The following is a 15,618-nucleotide window of genomic DNA, read 5'->3' as shown; positions in this document are numbered from 1 at the left end:
GTTACAAGTGTGTGTGCGTGGACATAGACTTATGATTTGATACACCCAGGCTTCAAAAAGTACCGGCGGGGTTGGTATGTATCTTTAAAGAGCTAATTGGATAAAACTAAGAGCAAAGGCATACAGGATCTTCAAAATGGAAGGGTAGGTACCGTACCGTACTGTGGTGTGTATTGAATTCACAGCACTGGAGTAGTGACAGAGATAAAACTTATCCAAATGACACAAGTTTAAACTTTCTCTGCTTTTTGTTGAAAGTGATTACTTGAGGAAATCGAAGCCTGGAAACAATTGATGGTGCAGAGGTTCCCAAAGGTTAAGTGGTGCCATCCGAAGCATGGTGCTGCTCCCACAGCCATCACCTAGAGCATCCCCCGGCATGCAAAGCATCGCTGCTTTCCTGTAGGATGTTTCTCACCTGAATTTCATGTGCCCTTTGTTAGACAGTGAGGAAATAAAGGCATCATTAAGAAACCCAAATACTTCTGTGACAAAAGTACACTTTCAGAAACTTACCTGACTAACCGTATCTTCAAAACAGTGGCTTTAATGAAACTCTTATTTTAATTGAAAGGCAATTAGGCATTGTCTCCTTCCAGTGCATGTAGCTAAGTCTTGTTAGTATTAACAAGTTGCACTCGCAGGGTGAAGCTCTGTAGGGCATTTCTTGGCCCTGCAAAACTAGAAGGCTACTTCCCCAGTACTTCCCCTGGTCCTGCCAATGTTGTTTGAGTTTTTAAATTAAAACATTAAGGTAAGGAAATGTGGCAGATTTTAGTAGTGGAACGAACTGCTCTGTATTTGAAAAGGCCATATTTCCAAGACAGGTCTGTGGGCAGCCAGCTTCATTTCTCCTGTCCCTGCTTTGGGTAAACCTGTGTAACCCAGTGGTCCTAGGGGACAGTGTGTGACAAAGGGGCTGGTATCTGAGAGGGAGGAATGTGCCCTCTTAGCCACGCGACAATTTTAAATTGTTGTCTTCATTATAAAATTCAGGGAAGGAAAGTGTTGGCAGTGGGACCTCCAGGAGAGGAAGACGAGGATTGGGAGAGGGTTATCAGCAGGCACTTACCTGCTCTGACTGACTCGAAGTGATCTGCCTTGAGTCAAAGACATGCTCAAATGAACTGGAGGAACTTGGTATGGTTAGGTCAGTGTTAAATAGAAGATCCCATGTTTTGTTTTTACTGTCCCCGTCTCACTCTGGGACAAGATCAGATGCCTGGTTTACCTAAATGGCTAAAAAGCAGTCAGACAGCTTCTGCAGTTTTCTACATTTCTTCTAAAATGATTATTTTGTGCTCTCTGTTTTGAAACAAGATAGTAAAGCTCTTTCCACCCTGAAAATAAGGTGAGTGAGAACAGACACTGCGTGTTAGTTGCAGGGAGTATTCCTTGTGACGGAGTTTTCTTGCCTTCCTCTCTTTTGAGACCAGTAATAAAGTTCCCATGGATATCAGTGGAGCAAGGTATTCTTGTGTGGTCCAATTTAACAGTCGGATTCTCACAGTAAGTACAACTGGCAGTACTCTGATCGTATAAAAAAGATGGAAGTGTCGTACAGCATATGTGCTTTTCTGCCTTTGCTGTGTAAGGCGGGGGGTCATACCTAAGCGAGTCACAGACTCACGGAACACCAGGGTGGAAGGCACCTCAAGGATCACCTGGTCTGACCTTTTTTGATAAACATCTGGTGTAGACAGGATGGCCCAGCACCCTGTCCAGCCAAATCTTAGAAGTGTCCAATGCTGGTTCTGGTCCTTTCTCTATTAAGTTTTGCTAAGAATGGTCTTAAACCATGTGATAAAGTTGCAAAAAGATAGCCTATGTTAGCAGCTCACTGGTCAATTAAAAGCAACCCCACTTCCCCAACAAACGCTCAAATAGTCATTTCTGAAATCGTTATTAACTCTGTGCCCGAGTTTTCTGAGATTGACACAAATGCAGTGAGTTTTATATTCCAAAAATTCAGCAATCTCTATACATGTGATTGTAGATACAGGAATATAAATTAAAAGCTTTGCTATTGCTGTTATAATGTTGCAGTTTAATAAGGACAGAGTCTCTGGGTTAAAAAGAACAAGAACTTACAGAAGTCTCCACTGTGTTTTGCAAGTTCAGAATTAATGGAGACCAAAATGTTTACTTCAGCAAAAGGAGATGGCTAAAAATAAAATGATACCAGAAAATGCAAGCATAATGCCCAGAAACATTTCTCTCATACTTGAGGCAAAATTATTTTCTTGCCTAGGAGAAAATAATAGGATTGCGTTTCATCAATCACATTCCATTGCATATATTTTAGGCTTAGTGCAAATGTAAAAACAAAACAAAAATCAAACTGCAGTTCTGTTGTTCTTGTTCTGTAATGAAGTATGGTGTTTATGAGGGAAGAATATGGATGTTTTGAAGAGAATGTCAGAAAGAAAGCACAAGTGACTTTTAAAGAGTTCACAGATTACCTGTCCCTTGTTCTCAGCCTCTTTTAGTTACCTGGGGGAAATAAGGGTGATAAAGGTAAGCTGAAGAAAAGCACAGCTGCTTCTGAGCAGTATGATCTGTGACAGTATTTGTAAGCGCAGAATGATAATTAGCTGGAAAAAAAAAAATATTTCTGGAAACAGAAATGTTACACCACTGTGAAACTCAGAGTTAGATCAGAGAGAAATAATGTGATGATTCATTCATTCTTCACCCAAGCCATGGCTGCTGTAGCCAATATAAAACTAAGCATTATGCAATTAGGTGCCAGTGAGTTCTTTGCTGGGCTGTTACATCTCAAAACCTACTTTCAAGGAGAAGGTTCGGGTTTGTGCAATGTCTCTTCATCTGTGCTTCTTTCTCCAGCATGAGGAACCATGGGGGTAGTTCTGCTGCACCCTCAGCCGGGTGGCTCGGGGGTCTGGGGGCAGGCAGAGCGGTGGGAGCAGCCGGCAGTTCCCAAGGGCACGGGGAGAGGAGGATGGAGCAAAGGGAGCAATGCAGGCATGGTACAGTGCTCACACATTTGTCATTCCCCGCCAGCCGCTTCCCCCCCCCCCAATACCTCCAGCCGCAGGGATCGGATCAGTCAGGTCTTTGTGCTGTACCTGTAGTTCTGCATCAATCACAAGCAAGGCGGTGCCTGACACCGTTCTCAGGAAAGAAGTCCTGGTCCATTCCTCTGGGACTGCAAAACAAATTGAGGTCTTTAGCAATGCCAAATGAGCATGATTCCTCATGCAAAACATGCCATCGGGTTTTTCTGACGCGAGCTGGCCTGGATGTGAAGGGTGTGAAACACGGACAGCTCACCCTTCGTTGCCACCAGCACCATTTTGAAGCACGAGTCCAACAGTCCTGGCAAACATCAGTTCCCTCTGTAAACACCAAACCCTGTGCTATAGCTTAAGACTTGGATCAAGTAAGCAAGTAACGACCAAAAAATAACCCTTCATCCCGCTGAGACCTGAGGAATGGTGACTCCCATCCTTGATACTCTCGTCACTGTGTGGGGGCTGCTGGCTCTGATTCCAAGAACCGCAGCTCGTACAGGGTCACCTTCTTCCGAGAAGTCCAGAGCAGCCCCTGGCGTGGCGCAGTGGCTATGGTGGTGAACATCTCCTTTCACGGCCTTTAAATAAGGAAGAGTGTCCAGTGAGAAATACACCGATGGAGACGTGGGCATTTTCGTTAGTTGCACAGCAGGGAGAGAACCAGGGAGGAAGACCAGTGGGCTGATTTTCCAGACAGCAGCTCCCAAAAAGTTTCACGAGGGTCCAAGAAAAGTGACATTCATAAATAAAATGAATACAGAAGTTGGTTTCGGTTCTGCATCAATGAAACTAACATTATTCATACATTGCAGGAGGTAAGGGACATGACCTGATAGGGAAAGATTTGGGTTATTTACCTATTTTTAATTAGTAATGCTTTCATTTTTAAAGATTAATGCAGAGTGCTGCCTGGCTGGCTGTCCAGGTAAAAAGTTGTAGCTTTGCCAGCATGTGGATTTTCTCAGCTCTGCTTTTGGTTTTCTCCAGATGAGACAAATGACTTTGACCAAAGCAATTAACTTCAAATTCAGAGCTTAAAAGAAAGCCATGCAGTTTTGTTGACATTATATTATAAATCCTTTTCTCAAATATATTTCCGCTCCTTGTGGTAATTTTGCCCATGAGAACTTTAGATGTTTGGGAGGAGGAGGGAAAATGGAGAAGTAATACAAATGCTGCCCTGCATGGAAATAATACTCTGGATTTTAAGGTTACTATGTGGAAAGATAGACTTTTTGTACTTTATGTGGAGAGGTGGAGGCCAGAAATGAGGTTGTTGTGCTTTGCTGTGCGGGGCAGCTGTGTTCCCATCACTGCTGGGGTCTGGGGACAGGGGCTGGAGGTGGCCTGCGGGGCACCCGAGGCACCATCTTGGGCTTTACCTACACCGAGACCAAAACCAGAGTTTAGTTTCTGTGACACTCATTTCACAAACTGAAAGGCCTTACGGTGTTTGGTTATTGCAGCTCAGAAGTTTCTTTTCTTTCTTCTTTTTTTTTTTTTTTTATTTTCCCCCTATGAGAGGAACTTGTAAATCAAGGCTTTTGCTTTCTTCCAGTGTCAAACACTGACTGATTCAAGAAATAACATGACAGTATTAATTAGATGTGAGCCAGTTTTGAGAAAGCGATTTGATTTTCAGTTGCTGTATTTTCACATTACAGGGTAATAATATGTCAGCAGTTAATAAAAGATACAATAAATATTGTGTATGCGCTTGAAATATTAGCATTTTAATATCCATATCCAGAAATAACATTTTCCAGTAGCACAGTGCTGAGAAAATAATTTTTGTGTGTGGATGGACGAGTGGTAATTGATGCACATGTACTTGTTTGACCTGTAGCAGGTTAAATAAAACTTTAGAGGCAGTTGTCTAAACAACATGTCATCTAGAGCCGATATTAGTGCTAGATCACTTTAGCATCTTTGTCAGCAAACTGCCTTATGCGATGGGAGGTTATTAACACCAGGGAGAAGCTAGCTGAAGAGTACTACTGACTAATGTGACATATTTGAGTTTCTTTCTGTGACTGTCTCAGCAACCAGTCACAGAGATCTGCTTCATACACAGAAAATTAAATTTAAATTGCAGAGTCTTGGCTGGAAAATTGTGCAGTTAATCCCATCCCAAAAAATGAAATTTGATTTTTTTTTCCACATGAACTTTTTTGTGATCTTTCATGCCCTGTTGGTTTCTGCCAGTATTCCCATTGGTTTAGGTTACTTTATTCCTCCCGTTAAGAGAAAAATCAGGGAAGAAAGGAATATATGTGAGGGATTAGTTTGGAGGAAAGTCCCTTCTGCCTCAGAAGTTAATGAGTCCAGTGCAAAAGTACAAAATGACTGCTGAAAGCTCCCTTCTGTAGATGTTGCACAAACTGTATTTTTAAAGGAAAGTGTGCCACAGCTAAAGAAGAAGGTAGCAGTGTGTATACGTTGGCTTTCCAAACCCTTTGTTTGTGCCATGGTTCTAGCTATATATACTGATAAGCTGAAGCAGACATCTGTGTTTAAATAGCAGTTGTAGCTGATTCTCTCTGAACTAAATGGCAGGTATTTCAATAAGCATTTTTCAGTAGAAAAATGAAGCAATGTAAGCAGAGGCAATAACCAAGCATTTCTCAAAAGGGGAAAGGAGAATTAGACGGTTTATTTCCTAGTCCTACATCCCAAAATATGTTTTCAGGCAGTCATTTGTTGACAGGTATTAAATTCTTACCCATTAATGTCCACATAATCAGGTCTATCGCTGTCATCCTCCTTGTATCCTGGCTGCCCCCTTTTACCACCTTGTCCCCTTCCTTCCCATGACCTTACCATTAAATTCTCACTTTCTTTGCTCCTCCCCCTCCCAGCACAGCCATGCTGGGTCCTGCCGGGCTGGAGCTGCTTGCCTCCTCCTGCGCTACCCTCGCCAGACGGGGTTTTAAATACACTGACTTTCCTCGGAGAGGCTTTCAGCCTCAGCAGCGCTCTCCAGGCACCATCTGGTCCCAGCATCTCCTTGGCCAGTCACAGGCTTCTGCCTGGCTTTTTCTCTGCCTCTTTTCTGCCTGACCTTCCTTCCCGCCGTCTTGGAGCATCATTGTGGAAAATTTGCTAGATGCAACCTGCGTAACTGCTAGCGCTTCCCAGTAGCATCCTCACCTGACCCTTCCTGTCCGCTGCTCCCCCTCCCTCACACTCATGTGCTGTATCTGAGCCAAAATCAAACTGGAAGCCCCCCAGAGCAGAGCCTTGTCCTTCCAGCTGCCTTTAGCACCAAGCACAAGGGTGCCCGGCTGGTATCATTAAGCGCTAAAGCTGTACAAATAAATAAGAATGGTTTTGATTACACTGTTGAAGTTCTCATCTAAAATAATTTAAGCAGTAGTCACAAGCAGTTATGCTGTTCATAATTCATATAATATTTTAGGACTGCTGGGTTTTAACTGTTGTGTGATTTGGATTTACTCGCAGTTCTCATGGGATAAAGTGTATTATTGAACAAGAAAGGAATAAACTATATTCAGAGTAGGGTGCTATGATTTAAAGGAGAGCTGGTGGAATACTACAAAAGAAAATATGCAGGATCCATTATACTGTTAATGAACGCACGATTCAGATTGGTGATTTAATTTTTAGATTGTATTTCTCTGGTACCTTCACCTACAACAAGCTTCATACACAAAAACTGAAGAAGATGGTATGTATTTATGCCCAGTCGTGCACAACCTGAATAACAATAATAATAATAAAATTACTTTCCAATATTGTTTATTCATTTGCAATTATTTTTTTTTTAATGACATAGCATTCAAAGAGCACTATTAGAGGGGCACAGCCATAATTACTGGTCATGGTAGTAGCCTTTGAGCAGCTTGACGTTTATCCATAGCTACAGACTGTTGCTGTCTTTGAGCCAGGACTAGAGCATCAGTTTTTGATCTGGCCAGGAGCTTTCTTGAAATAGTCACCATTTCCTTCCTCAGGCAAGGTGGCAGATTGGTGTTATCCTGAACTTTCTCTTGGCTAAGACACAAATCCCAAAGTCCTTATTTTTTTCCAGCACACCTGACTGATGTAAGCAAGACCTGTTCCTGCAGGGGCTACACCCATGAGTAATTGTCAGAAATTACATTACGCAGTGACTTCTAGCTTTACAAAATGTGATATATCTATATTTTGTCCATTTTTTATATTGGCATGCTAATCATAAGCTTTTTCTACCATCCTTTTTCTGAAATGTGAACAGATGTCCCAACTTTTTAAGAAGCCGCATATTATAATGGACTGCATTTGAAATTGTACAACCACATCTGCCGACTGAATCTGAAAAGCTCTGAAAATACACAAAGAAAAGATCATGCAATCAAAAGAAATTCTGCCTGGACTTCCCTGTTTTACACCTGCTATTTTAATACATTTTCTTTAAATCTCTTACAGCTAGAGTATTGCTTCTTAAATGAATTTGAACAACTCGCCCAAGAGACATTCTAATCCGATCATGTATTATGATGATACCAGTTGGATGTTATCCTATTAGGCACTCACTGTAAATAAGGGATTTTCCACTGACTTTTAAATCCTTGATTAATGAGAATGCTCGAAGCAGTGTCCTGTAAATTAGCCATAGTGCTAGCAACAATTGCAATTCACTTAGGAGAGCTGATTTGTTTTAAATCTTTCCATCCAAATTAAAAAGCATGAGAAAAAGATAATGTGCAGAAAGTAAAATGTATTACTCTATCTCACATTATTTATCTGTACCCTGTGGCTGTCTGAGACCCTTAGGTCTCAATAATCCCATTCTCTGTTCAGGTAAATTCCCTTCAGTCAGAGCTCTTTTGGAAAAAAAACCAAACCACCTCTGGTAGCTGGCCCACAGTATTTCTTTAATTGATGTATGTTTTATATTCTCTAGTGTTTTAGCTAATTCTTAATCCCATTTTAAATTGTGTTAAGCAGTCCGATGGCTTTTATTTGTTGCTTGATCACTGCCATTTCACTTGCCTTTCACAGCTTCTTTGCCTTTTTTTTCTGATAAAAATATGTGTGAGTAGCAGGAAGGAGGCATTTGGGTTTGGGGAAAGGGGGGAACAGTGGGGGGCTGTGACACAGCTATTCATTGATCCTTAAACTGGAATCCTTCCTGACGTATTTTTCTGAAGAAAACAGTTTTTCACATCACTTCCGTCTCTTACTCAAATACTGATACTTGATTTATTGCTTGCAATGAAATCAGTTTTATACCTATTATGGGCTTTGAAATATGCACGATTTCCTTTAATACTCTGAGACTTTAACAAGATCTTTCTTGATGTGCTATGTTCACGTTTATTTAAGGTATTATTCATCTCTGTGCCCATAATATACATGCACTTTTATCAGTCAAGAACATCCCTTTGTTCTTGCAGAAGTGTGAATACTCTTTCCGTAGACTGGAATTAGTGTCACTTTATAAAGACAGTTTTGACACTCCCTCTTAGAAGTAACTGAGCAAAGTCTCTCTCATACACTAAGACACCAGAAGTGTATGATTTACCCATCCTTATTTTCTGGTAATTTTGAATGCACTGCAAGTTGTACAGAAAGTAGAGCTACTTAAAGTAAACCCTGACCATACTATCCTATACAAAGAGTAATCAGGGGCACTGCAATAATTATACCAACCTATTGCGTTGTTTCACCTCAGTTCGCTCAAGTTATGAGGGTTGCTTGCCCATGGGTGTACTGAAGCGCCCTTAAACAGAATTCCAGTGAGACCAGTAGATCTCACAGGCCATCGTTTTTTGCTATGACTATTTATGTATGCATGTGATCCTCTCTGTTTAATGGTATTTGTGTACAATTTCCCAGTGATCAATTGGTAAACGTTCAGGCAGGGCAGGAAAGAATAGTCTTCCCCAGTGTTATGGGCAGAAGGAAAAATATGATACTGGTTTCACTGACAATATTGAAATTGTTTGGGAAATGCACGATACCTTTTTTTATACTTATTAGTAATTATTTATACTTAGTAGTTGTGTTTTTCACAGGACAGAGTTAACTCTTTATGTGCAGGCTTTTCTTGGTTACCTGTTTGTTTGTTTTATATACTTTAGGAAAAACATAGATGCTTTTCCACAAAGAGACTTAAGATTGATTTTCAAGTTTAATGGTTGTATTCTGGGGAAAAGAAAGGGATATTAGGCATTCAAGAGGATGTTTGCAGCTGGCTTTTGTTAGACCTCTTATTCCACATGGCAGAAAGAATGGACATCTAGAATATATTTTTTTTTTCTTTTTAATTCTCATTTCAAATCTGCCAGCTAGTTTTGGCAGCATTACAGATTTATACAGTGGTTTCCCCCAGCTATAAATTTTGTCAGCTATAAGGAAAGATAATTTTTATGATTAGGGCATCGAACTGTGACATAACGTAGCTGTTGTCTACAGCCTTTTTGGTTACCTTCAGCAAGTTACTTCATTCACTTATGCCTCCGTCTTTTACCTGTAAAATATAATATTATGATAATAGGCTTTTTTTTGTTATGCCTCGCATATTAATGAATGTATTCCTGTATCACTTTCCTACTTCACAGAAGTGCTGAAAGCATATATTCATTAATGTTCTTGAAGCATGACGAAGTAAAGCCTATTACTGTAATATGCTTTGCTTTAAAACTTCAGTTAGAATGATAATGATAAACAACATCGGTTAGGCCTTGGTCCTACTGTATAGAAATAAAATTTTTACATGTTCTTAAACTTAGACTTAAACTCTTTGGCATATGTGCCATATAGGAATCCAAGATTGGCTTTTGCCTCCTGTATCCTTAGCTTCTTGTTTCAATGTGATGCAGACTTTTTATTCTCCCCATGTATTTCCTTTGGTGAGGCAAAGAGAAGCTTGAAATGGACAGTTATGAAATGTCTTGCCCATAGGAAAAGCTTCTTCCTAACCTCATTAGTAATTGCTGGAGAAATATCCAGGAGCATGACAGTTTATATTTCCCTGCTATTATTTCCCCTAATAACTCTGGATGTTCTTATTACCTTTCTAAATGACTGTTCTCAGAGGTGGCTTGAACAGGAGGTATTTCATTTTATCATGTTGAGATTGATTGCTTCAGTGTTGCGTTGAGTATCTCCTCGTTCTTGCACTGTAAGAAGCGGTAGATAGGAATCCCCAGATTCTGTTCTTTATAGCGTGTTGTATCATACATCCTTTGGTTTGTCTCCTTTGTGTTGATTTATTTGATTTTTTTCATACAAGGAACGGTCCAAGCTCATTTTGGATAGCAGTTCCTAGAACCCCTTGGATCTAAACACAGCACTGGGGCAATATTTCACTCGTTTAAGAAAATGAGATGTTTTCCCATATTTAAGAAAATAGGATGATACCTTCTAACACTGCGTATACTTATTATTGTTTTCTTTCCTTGACTTTTTTTTTTCTTCTTGTCCTGTTTTTTACTGGGATAGAATTAATTTTCTTCCTAGTTGCTGACATGATGGTTTAGTTGTTGCTAAGTAGTGCTTACTCATAGTCAAGGACTTTCCAGTTCCCCGTGCTCTGCCCAGGGGCAGGTGCCCAAGAAGCCGGCAGGGAGCAGAGCCAGGACAGCTGACCCGAGCTATCCATAGGGATGTTCCATACCATAGAGCGTCACGCTCAGTATGTAAACTGGGGGCAGTTGGTGGGAGGGGTCGATCGCTGCTCGGGGACGGGCTGGGCATCAGTCGGCGGGCGGTGAGCAACTGTGCTGTGCATCACCTGTATTTTTTTCCCTTGGGTTTTATTCCTCTCTCTCCCCTTCTTCATTACAATTATTATTGTGGGGGTTTTTTTCCTTTTTTTTTTTTATTTCAGTTATTAAACTGCTATTATCTCAACTCACGACTTTTACCTTTTTCTGGTGCTCCTCCCGATCCCTCTGGGATGGGGACTGAGTGAGTGGCTGGGGGTTAACCCTGACAGTTAACTTTCTTTTCCTTAAATAGTTTTCAACTCAGTGAAAGTCACGTTTGCTTCTTTTCCTTTTTGTTGGCTCTACATCAGAGAAACAAGTGCAATTAATGGAGAAAACATCACTACGTTTCTGATCGTTATAGCAGCTGCAGGCAGTTCAGTATTTTGACTTGGGTTTTTAATGCTTTCAATGTTTTCAGCAGTGTCATAGCAGAGATACTGGAGATAAAGAGGGAAGACCAGCAGCCCCAGTATACATATTCTATCCTTCTACTTTCTGTTCTTATTAAAAAAAAAAAAAAATTAAAATGTTTAAGTGCCTGCACTGGATATCTAACAGAGTTCCTCTAAAAACTGACAAGTGTGAATTGAAAAGCAAAGTCCCATTAATACGGAGTTGGAGAGTGTCGCTGTGCTGTTACGTGTTAAGTCTGGAATGCTCTGGGCCTTACATAATGCCAAGCAAGAAAAAAAAATGCCTGTGAGAATCTTACAACATCTTCAGTTTACATTAAAATACATCTGACTTTTCTTTTCTTTGCAGACCACAGATGACATCCTGGTGGCCTCGGCTGAATGTCCTAGCGATGATGAGGACATCGATCCCTGTGAGCCGAGCTCAGGTGGGTTAGGTTAGTCAACTTTTTTATTACTTTCTTTTATTTCATATTTGCATGCTCCAGTCCCCCAGAGTCCTGTCTAGTGGGACAGCCCTTTCTCACATAGCAGGGAGAAGTTGAACTGGGGTCTTTCTACACAGGGCAGTGTCAGCGGAGAGGGAGCTTGCTATCTTTTTTTCAAAGATGGGAGCACATCAATAGTCGTGATCTGAGCAAGGTTGTAGCTTGACCCGAGCCTGGACCGGGAAGGGCATTCTAGGGCTGTTGCAGCTGTGGTATTGTGATAAAGGAGGGACAACATCATTGAGGAGAAAGATGGTGCAATTTTTTGTGCCTTAAGAATTTCCCCCAAATACGATAACAGTACCATATTAAAAATGTCATATCATGTCAGTAGAGTTCATTTTGAATTGTCCTATGTGGTATAAAATACTGTATAGACAGTAAAAACCTGAAGCTGAAGACATAGAATACAACGGTCTGAAATTTCAAATTGTTTTATGGCTTTTTTCCAAGCCAAGACTATTCAGAGTGTATGTTTTAGTTCTGATTAGAAATGAAAAATTTTGACGTTCTAGTATTTTCTGTGGAACAAAAACTTTGTAGTGTTTTGGCCATGTCTTTCCTACTGCCACTGGATAATGGAGATTTAGTACTAATTTTTCTCTGTGATATAATTTCCCTTTTACCTTCATATGCAATGAAATACCTCATGCCTTCTCTAAAAATCCGAATGTTTATCACAGATGGGAAAGGAATGCAAAACTTCATAGCAGCAGTGTGAAGCATTACGTTCCTCTATAACCTTCAAAAATTCCAGATAGTGCAATGAGTTACTCCTGCTTTCTTTGTCATCTTGGATTAGCTGCTACCTTTTCTGAGTGAGCAGCCTGTGCTAAAATATATATCTCCGTTTTTCTTATTCACTTGAATTCTGTGCTATTTGGTAGCACACCTGCTCTCAGTTGGTTAGGTAATTTGGTAATCTTTGCTACTTGCTACAATACCTAATACGAAAAGAATTAAGATCAAAGCAGAAATCAATTAAATTTGAAAGCAGTCTATAAATGCAAATCACAGCTAAGAGCAATCTTAGTACAGCACCCAAATCTGAGGCAGGAGATATGTCTACATAGCCTTAAGACAAATTAAATTTTGCTTCAAATGCAGATGCATGGTTCCTTTTCCAAGTCACATAGCCTAATACCCACATGGAATAATTATATATTTGAATTAAGTAAAGGCAGAGACATTTATGGCTTGTCTCCATGTTTGATGGACCTGCAGAGTGGCATTTGAGTGCTTCCAGGAACCAAGATGTTTATAGATTTGATGAGAATACTTTGTGGTTGGTTTCTTTTGCTGGCCAATAAAAGGATTTCAGAGTGGCTTTCAAAATGCCACAAGATGGAATGACTACTCTTAAATCTGAGCAGCAACAGGTACACCCACCTTACACATTTTTTAATGTCTCAGGAAGACATTTCACTTGCAGAAGTCCCAGACATCATGATCAAGATGTTTAGGAGTTGGGATAAGAATTCATTTTCTGAAAGTCTGAAAATTAATTTTCAGTTATTTTTTCTTTTTTCCCCTCTGCTCTTTCCTTCTCATTTTCCAAATTCTTGAGTTTAACAACTGCCTTGTCCCGTATGAGTCAATGCACTAGCTCATATGGCTCTGAGCTCATTCATGTTAATTGCTTCCCTGCTTTAGTTAACTCAGGCAGTGCTGCTCAATAGATAAATTGACATTTATGTACTGTAAATGTAGATAATTTTAATATTTTGGTTTAACTTTTATAAGGTAATTGTGAAACAATACATTATGTACTCAGCACTAAAACATTTCCAAAACCCTGTGAGCATGCAGCTGTTGTATTTGTATTTATATGAATAATATGAATATTAGCTGTGAATTTGTATTGTCTCAGCCTTACAGCTTGCAGATAGCCAATACAATTCCAGAATAATTCTTCTCTGAGGTTGTTTTAAATTTCAGATGTGGAGCTGCAAGGCTTGGTACTCCCGGAGCCGTGCTCAGTCATTTAGCTGATGGGTGCAGGAATGAGAGGGGTGAAATGAAGCTTTCTGACAGGTTATCGTTTCTGTCCAACCTATGGTCCAGAAGGGGGATGGGAATAATAGTCTTCCTGCAAAACATTGCCATTAGCTTTACGTCCCGGTGTTTACCTCTCCTGGTTTAACTTACCATTCAGCACCCAGCTATGCTTCTCGGTTTTGTTGATGTGAGAATGGTTTTAGTGCTTCATTTCTTGGATCCCAACTGTTACTGCTTATTTTTTTAAAAAAGAAGTGTGGAATGGCACAGGAATTATGTTCTCCATATAATCCCAATTGTCTGGATCATTTTATCTGTCATTCTTTACATCAAAATGTCACTTGTCCTCCCACTCTCAACTCTTAAAAGCTATTAATTTGCCTCCCTCTTCATTGGCCTTGTCCTTTCTTGTATTTGAAACAAGATGAACCAAAGGGGTTACTGAAGTCATAACTTCTAGCATATCTTTCTCTCCACAAGCTGTTTTAGTCTTAGTCACTTCGTCTTATGAATAAGCTTTCTCCGTTAATAGTCTGGTAGGCACAGGTCCATCTCGGTAGTACTGCAAGCTTCATGTGGATTTGAGCTACTCCTAAATGGGAGGCTGGAACTTAAGGGAGAGAAGCATAATATTGTTAACACTGACAGATTGATGATTTTTTTTTTCCTCTTTTCATTTGGGGTAGGAGATAGAAAAGGATATGTACCTCCATTTAAATCCTTCCCATGCTTCAGTTCAGCTTTTTCACCTTAACCCTTTTGACAAACCAGATTTGCTACTCCTCATGGTGAAGCTTATGTTTCCTGGCGGATAACTTCTTGGAGGCAGAACATATGGCGAATAAGGACCATTTTACTCTTACATTTGCACTTCAGAGCCCGTAGTCTGAGATCCCATTTGATTTCTTGTTTTGCTGCCTGATGGTCAGTCAGCAAAAGGATCCACCCCAGCAGCAGAGAAGATGCCCTCAGAGCTCTCAGGTCAACATTTCTCTGTCAGGAATACATTTCAGGGATGGCCAGAGCCCATCCAGTTTTATTGACAGAGCCATAACCATATGTTTCTATGATGATTGCCCATAATATGCCCGTTTCTAACCAAAGTTCTCAGCTCAGAATGAGAGCCTATTCAACACACAATTTGAATATGGCAAACCTGTATGTCATAGAAAATACTCATTATCTAGATTTTCCTGATTAGTGAGATTTATGCTTAAGATAGGGCTTCTTTTCCAGGATAAATATGTGGCAGTATGTGGTGGCTAACAAGTCTTGGTCTGCCACCACCCGCTTCACTTTCTGTGCACCTGTCTTCTAAACAATAAATGGAAAGATGCAATTTGCAACAAATTTTGTACGGAACATAAAAACGTAGAGCAGATTAAGAGCTGCTAAGCAGCAATCCCATCAACTTGTCTGGAACATAAAGTCACAAAAATTATAATTGCAGATTTCATTGTGGTATACAAACTGCTAAATGTGCCGTAATTGGATGAAGTCATAACAAATTTATTAGCATGCAAAACTTAGTCAACATATTTTATCTGCGTTATGTTTTGTATAGTAAAGCAACACGTATTGCTTTCACAGTCTCTCCACGTTCCCCCCCTCCTACTCTAAATACTAATAACAACACAAAGAATAATGGTGATGATTATTATAATAATAATAATAAAAATAAGTAAGAGTTTCTGTTCCTTCAGCATCATGTCATAGAGGAAATAATAAAGCCTTTTCATTTTGTAGACAAGTTATGAAAAATGTTAGGGGAAACCTATCCAAAAAAAGGACCTGGGCTGATTTACTGATTTTATGTGAAGAGTTATAAAATTGCGGGTGGACAAATTGCCATTCTGCATATCAGGACTGCTGTTCCAGCCTTTTCTGAGCTCTGTAGAGCTCTGATTTCTGCTGAGTTTCAGTGAGCTACACAGCTTATTTTTTCCAGTTATACTGGGCTGGTATT

General features: G+C 40.1%; 1 protein-coding gene and 1 long non-coding RNA gene across 29 annotated transcripts in view; both read left to right on the top strand.

Annotated features, from left to right (window-relative positions):
* NRXN1 (neurexin 1) overlaps positions 1-15,618 on the top strand; it is a 730,254-nt gene that overhangs the window by 696,749 nt on the left and 17,887 nt on the right. For 17 of the 28 annotated variants that reach the window (XM_037405537.1, XM_037405528.1, XM_037405532.1 and 14 more), the window contains one exon: positions 11,516-11,603. In XM_037405537.1, coding sequence (XP_037261434.1) covers positions 11,516-11,603 — 88 coding nt within the window. The remainder of the gene's footprint in view (positions 1-11,515; positions 11,604-15,618) is intronic. The other 11 variants (XM_037405538.1, XM_037405535.1, XM_037405536.1 and 8 more) reach the window with 1 other exon arrangement.
* On the top strand, positions 1,171-10,809 carry LOC119156114. Its single transcript, XR_005106974.1, has 3 exons — positions 1,171-1,180; positions 4,296-4,307; positions 10,590-10,809. It is a non-coding gene; the product is annotated as an uncharacterized LOC119156114 (long non-coding RNA).

Source organism: Falco rusticolus, chromosome 12, assembly GCF_015220075.1.
Source record: "Falco rusticolus isolate bFalRus1 chromosome 12, bFalRus1.pri, whole genome shotgun sequence".
Taxonomy (NCBI): domain Eukaryota; kingdom Metazoa; phylum Chordata; class Aves; order Falconiformes; family Falconidae; genus Falco; species Falco rusticolus.
This window is presented reverse-complemented; position numbering and strand designations above follow the sequence as displayed.